The sequence below is a fragment of the Podarcis muralis genome, chromosome 2 (genome assembly GCF_964188315.1).
Source record: "Podarcis muralis chromosome 2, rPodMur119.hap1.1, whole genome shotgun sequence".
Classification (NCBI taxonomy): domain Eukaryota; kingdom Metazoa; phylum Chordata; class Lepidosauria; order Squamata; family Lacertidae; genus Podarcis; species Podarcis muralis.
The window spans coordinates 59757452-59772212 of record NC_135656.1 but is presented as its reverse complement, the minus strand read 5'-3'; the positions used below and the strand labels follow the sequence as shown (position 1 = coordinate 59772212).

General features: G+C 38.4%; 1 protein-coding gene and 1 long non-coding RNA gene across 3 annotated transcripts in view; one reads left to right on the top strand and one right to left on the bottom strand.

Annotated features, from left to right (window-relative positions):
- Window positions 1-6408, top strand: part of LOC114591295 (uncharacterized) — a 101141-nt gene extending 94733 nt beyond the window's left edge. Inside the window, exon 3 of the long non-coding RNA XR_013391916.1 lies at window positions 6349-6408. This is a non-coding gene — a long non-coding RNA (uncharacterized LOC114591295). The remainder of the gene's footprint in view (window positions 1-6348) is intronic.
- SPOCK1 (SPARC (osteonectin), cwcv and kazal like domains proteoglycan 1) overlaps window positions 1403-14761 on the bottom strand; it is a 405646-nt gene continuing 392287 nt past the window's right edge. The window contains exons 9-12 of one of the 2 annotated variants that reach the window (XM_077924543.1): window positions 14254-14316; window positions 11895-12032; window positions 9852-9932; window positions 9512-9605 (exon numbers count right to left, since the gene is read on the bottom strand). In XM_077924543.1, the coding sequence (XP_077780669.1) occupies window positions 9856-9932; window positions 11895-12032; window positions 14254-14316 (278 nt within the window). In that variant the 3' untranslated portion in view covers window positions 9512-9605; window positions 9852-9855. Of the gene's footprint in view, window positions 9606-9851; window positions 9933-11894; window positions 12033-14253; window positions 14317-14761 lie in introns of both variants that reach the window. The other variant, XM_028718100.2, reaches the window with a different exon arrangement.

Genomic DNA, 14761 nt, shown 5'->3' with positions numbered 1-14761 from the left:
ACTGGCCCGTACGGGCAGGGGTACCTTTACCTTTAAATGTGTTTTACCTATTTTTCCTCTGTACATGTAGGTGAGCATGCATGTAAAACCCATTGACAGCTGGATAGTTTTTGGTCAGATTGGGGCCTGACCAGAGCAATTGTTCTGTTTCTGTACTTTTCTGTGTCAAAACTGTTCTGTATTTCCCTGTATTACCTCTTTGTCCATGGACTTTACAAAAAGTGAGGCTGTTGAAAATTTTGCTTGCAGAGCACAGAGGATATCTAAATTGTTCGTTGTTAAAAAAAAACAAAAACCTCCATCATTGTGCTTTAAGTTCAAAATTTCATTTAAGCTTTTCTTTTTAATCCTACGTTGCTCCCCAAATTCTTCAGAACTCTGCAGGCAGTGTTTTAGATAGCTTCACATTGTAAGACCTCTTAGAAACCTGTAAAGGAGGCTTGTAAAAACCTGCAAGAGGGAAAAAGCCGCCATGTGAAAGATGTCAGCAAGCTTTAAAATTTTTAGCCAAGAATGCACACCACTCTGGAGGATCGGGAGAACCCTCAGAGAGGTTGGCAATTGCTTCCTAGGGTTATAGACATACACTTTCCCAACTTTACTTGGATATGCCAAGGGAACTGAACCTGTGAGCTTTTGCATGCAAATCACACACTTGAGCTAGAGCCCTTTCCTCCTGCTTTGAATAACATGCCTTTTATCAATCAAGGTGGGTGGGTTTTACCCACTAGCAATTAATTTCCAGGTGAGAGGAATTGGCTTTCTCCAGCACAGATCGTGAAGTCATTCTGTGCAGTTCATGTGCATTGCAGCACCCACACCCAGAAACAAATTGCTTACTTTAGTTATACTATTTTCATTATAAGCTGGTAATGCAGCATAGGTTTTCCCTTGCAATGCTAATCTTCCTAGTGGGGGATTCTTAAAGTGTTTTTTTTTTTAAGGCATTAACTTCAGTCCAGCTAAAGAAAGCCTTACGTATAAGCTAGAGGGATGTGAAAACTATCAGCCCTATTTGTGGGTAGAGAAGCTGCCAGAACAGTCATTATACACAGTACTGAGCTTGATAAACTAATGGTTTGACTCAGTATAAGGGAGTTCCCCCAGTCTGTTTCACCAGAGCTACATGCATGGAGCAGTTCTAGTGATGTTGGTATGCATAGTTAAATAAAGGCCAGTGTAGATATGTTCAGTTTCACAAAGTGCCAACAAATTGTAGCAGAGGTAGTAACAGGGTCTCCATCTGTCTTCCAGGTTAAGCGAGGCATGGATTGCTATAACCCGGAGGGTAGTTTGGTCCAGATCTTGCCTATCTTTACTTCATACCACTCCAGACAAAGTGGTACGTGCTACTTCATCATATTCCAGAAATTTAACAAAACAGAAGTCAGACAATGGGGACTCGCAGACAAATTAAAATTTATTGAGACAGACAAAAATGCAACTACTTAGTACTACAATTCAGCATTTACAATTAACCAAGGAAATCAGCAACATGTTCACATTCCATTTAAATCTTCATGGGGGAAAAAGCATTCATAATTTACTATGCTACTCTAATTAACTATGATATTGTACATTCCATCTACAGTAGGGACATAAAACTTAAACACTTAATATCTGGATCTCTCCTTACAACGCTACACATTAAACAGTAACGGACATCAGCAGCATTGAGAAAAGTATAAAAAGACCAAATACCACCTACTGTAGAAAGGGCTCTTTGATGTGTATTAACAGTACAAAGCAGTCTGTGCAATAAAAGAAAACTGAATGGCAGAAAGAAGAGTCTGCAGTGAAAGCCATCAAATTTCTATGAAAAAAAAAGAGAGTCAAATACTGGGAGTTCTGGTGGTCTGTTGCAAATAATGACCCTAGATTTAGTGGACACAATCCAGCCAAATTTAATGAGTTCCCATTGATTTTAGTGGGAGAAAATTAACCACATGCTTAACACTGCCATTAACTAACATCAGTGTGACTTAAACATCTTAACTTTGGCTGGCTGGTGTTCTATGTCATTTGCTACCTGGAGAAAATGGTATGAAATTTCTAATATTGAAGTATTGACTAGCAGATTGTGTTGCTTCTTATATGACTGTTGCATGTGAAGTACTGTTAGATATAAACTCACAGGCAACAATTGAACACAGAGGCGGTTTGATCCTACGTACGTTCACTTGGAAGTCCCACTAAATCAATGCAACATATTCTAGTGTGCATAGAATTGCCCTTTAGCTATATTTTAACTCCACTGAAATCAATGGGTTTATCTCACCTAATTCTGTGCTGGATTGCGGACACAATGTAGTTTTAAATCAGGTGTGAAAGAATGCAAAGCACAATGGAGGCTAGAAGTGAACAGATGTTACCTTTTGTGAAATCTGTAAAAAGAACACACCGAAGCGCAATACAAAAACCTAACAAGGCTCCAAAATATTATTATTATTTTGTAAAGTATCATGAAAAAAATAGGATGCATCCTTCAAAGCTTACTTCCTTGAAAGTCATTTAAATACAGGGAATGATTGGCTTGAAGACTGCAGAGTAGCCTTGGTTTTTTTGGTGCTGGAGGTTTTTTTTTCATTGTCCATAACTTTTTGGAAGGTCAGTAATTTGAAGGAAATGAAGTATTTTAGCTTCCAATGGAATCAGAAATTTAAGTCAAGCTGTAGGCAAGTTAAAAGCTTTAGATTGTCATAAGGGAGAAATAGAATAGGTAATTCTGCTGTGGGATATAAGAGCCAGGGGCTCTACTGTATACTGCATTAAAGGCCTTATTTCTTTAACATTTTAATGATCTGGAGTATCACTTTTTTTTCTTGAGGCATGCTGTGAAATGGGGTGGGGAGAAAGCAATAAGAACTCTGAAATATGAATATAATGATACTTGCATTAACCATGTTGACTTTTGTATTAATTATGAACAAATATGGTGGCCAAGAATTTGACAAAGATTCTGATAACCAGTGTTGTTGATATTTTGGTTTGCGGGTTTATAAAATAATTCCATTGGATTATCAAGATTTGTTTTCAAATCAACCTTTTTATTGTATAGGCATTTCCAGAAAACCAACAGGCGTAATTATGGCGAGGGTTGTTTGTTTTCTTAAATAGCAAGATCAACCCTGCGATACCATGGCCCATGGGAGGCATCATACCTTCTTCTCTGAGAGAGAGAGAACTGATGTTGGATGCACCCTCTCTGCCATTGCAGAAACTTCCATGGTACTTGCTCCACTGATGTTACTGATCTGTAGGGCTGAAAAGGGTGTGTGCTAGAGGTGAATTGGAGCTGTGCTGGGGGCACATTAAGGGAAGTTACGATCTGAAGTATACATAGATTTCCCAGAATCCTGACATGCCCCTGAATCATGGATAGTCATGAGACCTGTCCCTTGTCAGTGGGCTGTGAAGAATTGAAAATGATACAGCATGTATTCAAATAAGTACTCAAGTCATTTAATAATCCTTGAAAAGATACTGGGCTGACTCCAACAGATGTTCACTTGCACAACAGGATTTCAACTTTTGCTCCTCCCACTCTATAGTCACCTGTTATTATTATTATTATTTATTAAATTTGTATTCTGCCCTGTACCTGTAGATCTCAGGGCGGTTCACAGCATAAAATCATACACACCTCCCATCTCCTTTTGGAGCAGATTTTGGGGGAACATGGGTGTGGGAAGAGAGGAAGGGAAGTCTTGCTGTCTGAACAGAGGCCTGCTCCCACAACATTGGATTACACCGTTGTGAATAATGTATGCTGAATTGCAGACTGGATGTTTTGTTGAACTAACAAAGTAAGTTTATTGCATAGTGGTTGACTGAAAAACAACAACACTATTTTGAGTTGTAGTTTGTGAAAATAGTCAAAACGATCACCCTAACATAAAAATGAAGATGCTGTTCCAAATGATGTTTCTGATATGTAGAAATATGCAACCATTTCCTTGACATTGATTTTAGGATTCTTTTTCAATAAGCACTTGAGCTTTTTCACTTACGTTGTGCAAAGCTCTCAGCCTAACTTATCAGATGAAGGTAAATATCATGCAATAGTATATAGCATGAGCTGACTATGGCCACATTCTGTAATCAAATGCACATACTGAATGCCACTGATTTAGATGAAGTAAATCTCTGCTCTGATCCATAATGTATTAGATTATGTTACATTTGGTTTCTTATGACCCTTCTCACTGGTGGAAAAGTAAACTCTTTGAATTCACATTTTATATTACTAATATTGAGAAGTGGAAATGCATACATCACCAGAAGTAGTAAGGATGAACCATGGCATGTATTCCACAGTTCAAGCACCAGTTGGTAGTGATATGGCATGCCTAATTCATGTTCCCAAATAATGTTAAGGTGAGAGCCACGTCTGCACTTGAGCTTTTAACATTTTATTTTTGGTTCAGCAGGGCAAGCTACTGAACTGGGGAAGGATTAAGGAGGCTGGGGTTGCCAAACTGAAAGTGAGCACCCCCCCCCATGTTAACCACCTTTTCTACTTTCCTTTATACTAGATTCTTGCATTACTTTTAAACAGTGTCTAATACAAATGTATATTGAAAAGCAATATTCCCCCAGCCTCTGAGCTCAAATAGATATGCTGTGCCTTGTTTTCTGTTCAGATAAACGTCAAGAACATCTTGAAGTAACATTAAGGTTATTCATGTTTGGATAGGAGAGCATAGCCCTTCATAAATGTGCATAGCTATTTAATTTTGTTGTGAGGGAACTGGTGAATCTGATGAGCTTGGGAAATATATATGCTGGGTGGAATTCCCATCATTCCCAACCATTGGCCATGCTGGCAGGGACTGATGGGAGATGTAGTCCAGCAACAGCTGGGGACTTTAGCAGTTTAGTATGTGGAGCTGCCACTAAGATTAGTAGATAATTGTATGTAGCTTACTGATATTTAAAAAAATGATTTAAATGAAATAGAGATGGAAAGCTGCACTTTCCGAGACAAATCCACAATAAGGCTGGGTCCAAACTGTTGTTGATTGAGCCTACTGCTGATGCACTGTATCAAAATTATATATACTATTGTATAAAATAACCTATTGTATGTTCTTGTTATATGGCATAGCAGAAATTAACCATTATATTTTATCTGGTAGAGGTTAAAGCCATTAGAAGTTATAAACAAAGTAATTTTCACAGAGGTGAGGACAGGAGGCCTATTAATGTCTTGGTCAGCCAATATTGTAGGTACATTTATTATTTCTCCCCCAGAAAATGTAATGAGAAATGAATTACAGCATTTATCCTGTGTCTTGATAGAGAACTCAAGAGAACCTGTCGTGGCTTTGGATTGTGTTAGTTCTGCACTGTTGCAGAATGGAACAAAAAGGCTTCTGAGACTTGCTTGGTCAAATTTCATGTAGCTTCGCCATCTTTTCCGAGTTCCTGAATCTTACATGGGCAATGGGGGAGACAAATGGTTCAACAGGAGGTGAAACGGAGTCATCATGAAATAGATGACACTGCAACTTTTCATTGCCTCTGAAGGCACCACTTCATTCTGCTTCTCTGGCATTGCTCTAATATTTTGCTAAGGGCTTTACTACAAAGGATTCGTTTTTCCTTCAAATGCTATTGAGAATCTGACAAAATTGTAGGCGTGTCTCCAATTGCTGCTGCTTCAGGTTTTCCACCTTTAGTTACAATAATAAATGGTATTTTTGTACCTCACCCTTTTCTGATTTTAATATTTTTCTCTCCAGACAAACAGGAAATCAAATAGCAAGAATTTTAGAGAATGATTATAGTCTGCAGACAAAACTGAGTTTAATTTGTCTTTAAGAGCTTATTTTTAAATGTACTAACTCTCAGGGAAATTATTGAATCTAAGGACATTGCCTATTTTCACTTTCGTTAATGAATTCTATACTGATATGTATGAAGTAATCTATATTATCATGGGTTTGCTTGGGAGTGGGGAATTGCTGGGAAATAATTTGAAATGGTTCTTAAAAGAAAAAACAACCAAAAACTTTGTTTTGGTTATTTTTTATACATACAAACCCCATATAAACAAAAGTCATAGTGTTTAAGACAGTGAGCCCAGCAATTAAGCATTGCTGCTAAAGAAGCAACATCAGAGGAGGCAGGGATTATGGGTTTTTTTGTGTGTTTATGTGTAATGAGATTAATTACAAGATTAACCACAACTGACTTTAAGATTTAATCTGCAGGGTTGTTGTTTTTTACTCACATAAATAAAATGTCCCTGCTCCAGAAATTAAATGTGTCCGGTATCCTGTTGAAATCAGTAGAATAGGTTAGGTATGGTATGGCTAATTTAAGTCTTTTTATTGATTTCAATAGGACTTGGCTATGCTTTGGAGCTGAAGAAGGCAGATCAGTTGGGAAAGACCCATGTGAGTGGCCTCACCCATGTGGTTTCAATCTTCACACACACCCCAGCAATGATGGACTTCTTCAGAAAGCAGCTGCATTCACACTGCTCTGCGTGCGTAGCAAGAACAAAGGCTAAATGGAAACTTTACTGTAAGTATATAAAAGATAATAGCACTTCTCTCTGCAACCACAGTGAATTTGACTTCTGCAGGTTTTATTAATTTAAGTAGGTAAGCAGTATGGTGAAAATGATAGCTATGTTGCAGCTTCTAATTGGATGGTATTACAGTAGGTGACTTTTATTGTATACTAGTCCAGCCAGTGTTCAAATACAGCTTAAGAGTGCACCCCAGAAAACCCATATTCTTAAAACATTTAGTGGTTAACATCACTTTCATTTGGAAGAAAGCCCCATTAATCTCATGCAACTTACTTTCAAGTGTGAGCTCTGGATAACAATGCCATTAGCTGATACTCTGAGGTGCTTTGTGAACATGGTAGCTCACAGGAGTGGAGTAGTCGTATACCGGCAGCTGCTCCCTACCCCTTAATGTGTTGTAGCTGGCCTATTCAGGATAGCTACATGGCTTTACTTGGAGATGGGCAAAGCTGAGGAAGAGCAGGGCATCCACAGCCCCCTTGCATGACAGCCTATGTCCTTTTACAATAGCAAGGAATGGACAGTGCATTCCTCGATGAGGATTGGGATAGAGGTCAACTGGCAATTAGGGCAGAGCCCAATGGCTTCATTCACCAGGCATTGGATCCTACTTTAAGCACAACAGCACAGGACACAATTTGCATCACTATGGCTAAAGAAGAAAGGCCAAAGCAATTGTTTGGATTTTCTTCAGTGGAACTGCAGAGTTTTTAAGTGTGTATGATGTACATTTCTGGATTGTAGCAGTGGCATCTTTAAAAGTCAAAGGACAACCAACTTACTTAATTACTGGAATCCATTGAGCTCAGGGTTTCAGGCTAAGGCTGTATATCTGGGAGGTAACTTCTCAGCTGGATATTATCATAATTTCACAAAGCCAGTAAATTTAGGATGCACTTGTTGGGAATATTAAAACAAACTGAAATGTAATATTAACATCATGACATTTGGCATTACTATTTGAAGGGTTCATTAACAAACCAGACCTTGTGTTAAAATGAATTGTTAAAAAACAGCAACCCCAGACTTCATCACACCAGAAGCAAAAGGCATAAACAAACGAGAGTATCACACATAGCAAACAATAGTCTGAGGATAGATGCCATTGTGCAGCCGCCTGAAAACTGTATAGAAATTCACACTAAAAAATTAGCACTTTCTCACAGAAATATAAGCTTTCTTTAAAGTGTACAGGCCATGTTCAGTTCTGGTATAACAGCACTATAATTGCCCTGATCAACAAAAGTGGTATGGTCCTTAGTGTTTGCAGAATTTAAGACCTATCTGGCATTTATTTCCTTCCATTTAATGAGAAAAAGATGGGGCTTGTTACAAATCCATCTTTTCCCTCCCAACCAATCATAGATGCTCATCATGTTTTGTCCTTGCGTGGACAGCTAACATAATAAAAGGTCTGCAATGGCAAATTCATTTCCCCACACTGAATTGGCAATGGGGAACAATGAGATGCTGCTATGGAGATATAACTATGTGGAATATTTTAATCACATTCTCTTCTGGTTCATATGTGTAAGTATTACATGTCATATTAACCAGAAGTGATATTAACCAGAAACGCAACTGCCTAAAGATGTTTTCTTTTTTAAAACAGAGCAAATAAATATCAACAATTTAAAATAAAGGGAAGACAGCTTATTACTGCTGATGGTTAGTGCCTCTGACAGCTTCAGCACTTCCAAATGAGGATTCATTTAGAGTAAATGAAGAAAAAGCGTTTTCAGCAAAACCAGTGTATGCTATCCAGGAAGCAGAGGCAGCTTGCATAGCATTAGTGCAAACTTGATCAAAGCAAAATCCAAGACTTGCAAGCCTGCAAAAACGATTGTAAAGAAATGCATTTGCAAAGCATTCCTTTTTCACATGTTTTGAAAGGCCATTCCAGGCTTGTTTCCTTTGCTAAAAGTTGTGTGCATATACTATACCAATCATCAAGATCATGATGCTTAACTTAAAGTGAACTAATTTTGATTAAACAGTCATCTGAGATCTTATCCTGCACTCCTGGTGCGGGGGAGAACTTTCATTGAGTTCTGCTAAAATAAGACAGTGGTTCTGCCAACCATGTTAAAGAAAAACCAGGAGGAACTAAAATGGAATTATTTCTGACTTAAAGCCAGTGGTTGACCAAATCAGAATGTTAAGGCGATTTTGATATTTTCAAACAAGTTCCAGATGGCGAGACAGAAAAACCCCCAACCCTACCTGCTTTTAACATTAAAGTAGCAAAACCACAGTAGTAACAACAAATGGCACAATTAAAAAAGATCAAGTAATTGAAAACTTTAGTTCTGGTAACATCAGAAGAGCCCAGTGCTTGGATGTGCTGACCCTCTTGCTATGTTCCATATTCCATTTTTATAAAAGACGCATGTGAGCAGATTAAGCTATGAAAGTCACCATGTCAGTAAAATAGAACAATGCTTACAATTATGCCAAAAAATAGCTAGCCAGGTGGGAAAGCTGTCTTCCAAATTAAACACAGTGTACTAAATTAAATTGAGTGGAGAGATAATTGCTTCCATCCAGCAGTTTGCTGGCCACAAGAGCTCCAATGCACATGAGTGTGCCAAGTCCCACATGTGCAAGGAGCTCCCAGATGTGAAAGGTCTTCCCAGTTCACTTCAATGTCAGGTTCAGCTCTGCATGCTCATCTCCATTGTGCTTGTGGAGTTACGCCCAGCAGTAAAGTGAAAGGGAAGCTCAATTGTAAGGGATACCTGTGTGCATATTGGAATGCCCAAACGGGTTTAAATTGAGCTCCATATGCAATGCCTGATGTTTCAGTTACCATTGCAGAGATACGAAATGACTTGTGATATTGTGCAAAACATGAGTCCTCAGAGTTATGGGAACTACCATATATAGCCAATTTCATCCTCCTTGTCGTCATCTTCATCTTCATCATCATCATTAGCTGCTCTTACATGGATCTTCTGTTTCCCTTCTTGGTCCTTTTTTGCTGCTTCATGTTCCTCTTCCAGATCATCCAATAATATCACTGATCCACCACTACCGAAATCCCCCGAGGTTTCTTGCTCCTCTTCTGCAACCGGGAAGAATTCACAGTTATACTTTAAGCCCAATTTTCTATCAAAACATGTCAGTGTTCTCATTATTTAAACTATTTAATTCATCCCTCCCCCCCCTAACATGCCTGCCTTTTTAAAATAAAATAAATAAATAAAACATTTTTACACAGTAAAGTGCTCAGAGTAATATACAGTCTTCTACTACACCCACAAAACCACACGTTTTCAGGAGGAAGCAATAGCTGAAGACAGAACCTTACATCTCTAAATTGTTGGTTCAAATCCATTCCAGGTCAATGGTGACTGAAAGACACCACCATCTGATGAGTGTTCGAAGAGATCTGAAATGAGTTGGTGGTCTCAGTAAATTGCGTACCTCATAAAAACCTCACCACAAACATCACCAAGTGATATCTTTGTTTCTGTCCTGATATTGTCCAGAAAAAGTTGGAATGTAAATTGGCCTAGAAAATCTCATAGTGGCCCTGCCAGCTGAGACAAATAAGGGGTTACATTTGGAAAGGTAAATTTCTATTGCCTCAAAATAACCAGGCTGATTTGCTTGTCACTTTACTTGTTCATTTAACTCGGTGTTTTGATTTTTTTTTGTTTACCTTTATTGGTATAAGTTTAAACAATAAAAATCATACAAAGTCATCCAAATGCATTAATAATCCAGACACATACAATATATAAAAGGCTTGGTGTTGCTAATAGGTGACAATAAATGTTCTTTCTGGGCAGCCAAAGGCGATTAGGTGGCAAATTTTCATGTGCAATGTTGTCTTAAGTTGTAATAAGGCTATTGAATCTGACACCTTGCTATTTTGATGTCATTATATACTCCTGTGAGTCTACTACTGTTTTTTTTTCAAATTTGGCATTCAAACAATGGGTTCCTTGGTGCTCCCACCACTGCCGATTTCCTCCTGCATTGTGAACCTGTAGAGGTGTGCTGAATGTGCTATGGGGCTCATGAGGAACTATTCAGGTCTGGTTCTGTGCTGTGCCCCTTTGAAATGTGCTCTGCCTCTGTAATGAGCCCCATAATTCTTTGAAGTACAAAGGAGTCTCATGGCAGTTACACATATATCCCTTCTCTTGTAGACAATTGGATGTGTAAAGGGTTCTCAAAAGGAAGTTAGAATGCTACTACCTTTCTTTTCTCTAGCATTTTTGGGAAGGAAGAGCATACCACTAGAATTGTTTTCAGTGCTTGAATTCTGAAGATGAAATGTCACGCCTGGAACTTTTATTTATAGGAACTTCAGGGCTTCAAATTAAGACTATGGCTATCAAAATTAGGGTTATCAAAACTGGATGAATCTGCCCATTTCCGCTCCACATCAATTCCACATTTCCATTAACTCTATTTTATCCTGCTTCTGCATTTGTCTGTAGGGTTGTTGTTGTTGTTGTTTTTAAATTGTACAAAAATCCATATTCATATTTAAATATGCATTTTATCTCAATGTACACATTTCTAAAGAAACTTACCTAAAAATATGCATTATAAAAATCCATTTGGGTTGTTTTGAGCTGAACAGCATTGCAAAATTCAGAGAACTGCAAAATCTGAAGTCTTATTACATTATGACCTGTCTATTAGTTCTCCTGGAGGTACAAATTCGGTCAGTTCACTTAGAAATGCAGACCAAATGTAATTCTCCTCCATCCCTACATGTTTGTAGCACTTGGCTTTTAAAAGTTCCAAAAAGACATTTTTCTTATGCCAAGATGTTTCATTATAAACTCATTTTCTCCACTAGAAGAGCTGTAGCGATTGCCACATACGGCACACACTTATATTATGTGTACATGTGCTCCTTGTGGGGTAATTTCAGCAGCAATTGTTTGTTCAGATTAAACCTCCATGGGGTTAAGTCTTTCTTTCAAAAGGCAGCCCTGATGAACAGGACTCCTTAATTTTGTGCTTTCTGTTCCAGGGAGCAACATGTGGATTTTTAAATTTTGGATTTTTAAATGATCAGCCTGCAATAACTTCCTAACCAGTGTATTATTATTTTTTTTTGCAGTGCAAACTACTGCAGTTTGTAAGCTGGTGAAAAGAAAACATCAAATGCTTTTGCCAATTTCGTATTGTCACACATACTCAGGAAGAGAGCTTACTTGTATGAGCACATTTGTATTATAAACATGAAGGCCTGAAGATTCTTGTCATGATGGCTAATAGGTTTCTCTTTTTGCCATTCTGTAGACTCACAGTCAGGCTTGCAGCAGCAGGCAAGGGCTCTCACAACACTCATTCTTATTTTATCTGAGAAAAGCATGCCATTACTCACCACAGCTAACAGTCCCTTGCTTCCTTGAGCCAGCTATCTCATTTCCATACTTATCAACACACCAACATTGCCCAGTACTTCCATGACACTGAGTTGCTTTGTAATATCCTTCCTCATTGCACCGCGGAATGAAAGTTCCTAGGGATAGCAAATGGTGCCCTTGTCAATAATACAAATACTTGTAGAGCTAAGCAGGAAGATAAACTTGCATTTGTCTGGCCCTGACGTTCAAGGAGGGCTTTCTTTGACTGTTTGCACAGCAGGTTGAAATGGTCAGGCATACTGTTTCTCTCTCTCTCCCCCCCCCCCGCCCACCACCATCAGTTCTTTTGTCAGTAAGGTTCTTCCACACAAATAGCATTTAGAAGAGATTGTGAGGGTGCAAAAGGGCTGCAATTCAAATTGTTATCTTGAAATAAAGAAAAACAACAACAACCCTAAAGTGCCTTCATTTTATAAGAAGTGCAGTGACAACAACTGGTTCTGTTTATCATTGTGGCTCTCTGTTCCTCTCTCACAAAAGCTGATATTTCTGCCATCAGCTTCAACGGATTCAGTGCAAATGTACTTGCATAAATTTAAAACAAATCACGTCTACTTGAAGATCAGTTAGAAGAATATTGAGCACGGGTTTTATATAGCAGTTTCCATCATCTACTGTTTGCTTCTGTTACAGGCACAGAAGAGCAGACTTTTGCTGGGTCTGGCTATATCTGAGAAAATACCTAGCACCTTTGTTGGAGAGATACTACCGGTACTTGATTTACTACTCAAAATAAATAAAAGGCTTCCTTCACCAGTACTGTAGATCAATGCATCTCTGCAATGTGCACACATAACGTCAAAAGGGCTATTTTACTCCATTTCACATGGATGAGGAATATCTGAGGCGTTATGTACACTGGCATTAGCAGCCATTGGCCCATCTTTCTGAGGAGTTGGCTGTGGTGATTTAAAGGGACCTTGTCTGATTTTGCAGGTGCTGACCTGTACTGTGGAAGGAATGCGGAAGAGCTACATCCTCAGGTCAGGATGGCCCAAGGGAAGGGGATGAGTATCTCAGCAAAAATTATTTCCTCCTCATTGTTATCTTCCTCATGGTAGTGTGAGGAGCCCAGGTGCAGGAGTCACAACAGCTATAACTGCAGTTCATTTAGGTATCACATCATGCATACATTAATTACTCGTCTACCAATTTGTTGCAAATGACCATTAAGAAAGTTTGCCCCTGGGCTATATGGATTAATAAATTTGATCTCATGAATAATGGGAATGCCCCATGGGCTTAATGTAGCTTCCTAGTAACAGCAATGGAATACCTTTCTACACTATTTTCATTGTTAAGTTCTGTTTTGTGGGAGGAATACTTTCATATAAGGAAGCAGGAACATATAGGTACATGGCACCAACTCAGTCCTTAAAGGAGTCCATTGAGCTATGTAGTACAAGGGTAAACGGGTTGTTCTTAGGAGCACAACGGAATAAAAGCAAAACCTACCTTCTCTCCACAGATCAGGGTTATTACTACCTCCAAATGTGTCCTGGGGGAGGGGAGTACTTGAAAACAATATTCTTGAAGGGAGGGGGAACTTGCCCTGCCACGCTATGTTTCCTTCACCTTCAATAAGAATCCCCAGGCAAAGTATATTTGTGCAGATACTTCAAGGCATTAAAAAGTACAAATGCTGCCTCTCCGCACATATCCTGTGTGTCATAATGATTTTTCTTTCCTTTTCTACTTGCATGGTTTTCAATTTATGTATGCATTTCAGTATTGCTGCTTTATAATGATGTTTGTATTAATTTCACTGTGCATTATTGGAAGTATTATTTGCTTTCAATTATGAATTATTTAATGTGGAAGAGAAATGCGCTGAAATTCACAGATTTAAGCCCATAGTGTCCAAAGCTGTTAGTATTATACACCTACAGTTTAACAGATGAATTCTTCAACTTCCCAATGGCATTATGTGCTCAACATACCAAAATTACCTTAATATGTGTATCATTACAGCACATTTAAAAGTGCAATTTATACTTTAGGGGAGGGGAAGATCCAATAAGCCTATTTCTTACTTTGGATTTGTCAAACAATAAAGAAATAAATCTATGTGCTGTGTCAATTTAATGGCACTGATTTGAGATTTCAGTAGACAGACAGCCTCTGTTCTGCATAATGTTACCTAGTATGCCAAGTCATGGAACACATTTAGCACAGGCTGATGTTCTGTTATTTATATGAGTTCCTGAAGTGGCACAAGCACACAGTTGGGACCCTATTACAGCATGTAACGTCACAGTAATAACAGAAGCTTTAATTAGCAGCTTAAATGAGTGAGTGGCAAGTAACTGAACTTACCCATCAGGCTTTTCCCCTTGCCCAGCTTTTGAATTCTGTTCATCTCATTCTGGCAAGGGAGACCTAAAACAAAATACATGAGAGTAGTTTCCAGATGGTAAGGGACAGATTCTCTAATGATTAGCTTTGCAATTGACAGGCAGTGGTAGTCTATTGCACACCTGGGAATGAATGAACCACATATGCTTGTACTGTACTGCAGAACAAATGTATGCCATTAGCTTTACTAATTAAAAAATTCACAACATGCTTTGCTTAAAAAGTGTGTTTGGGGGCCATTTTGGTTATTAAGACAGTTTTCCTTTCCTTCACCAGCGTGATCCAAAGCTAGGATGCTAATTTACTGCTTGCTAAAAGACTAATTTTCACATTATTTTTTTTTTTTATAATAAATTTTTATTAGTTTTCCATGAATAAAGAGGAGACAAAACAAAAACATAAACATAAACAAACAAAAACACGACTTCCCCATACCACCCCTTTTCTGCATTCTTGTTTCAAGATTTTT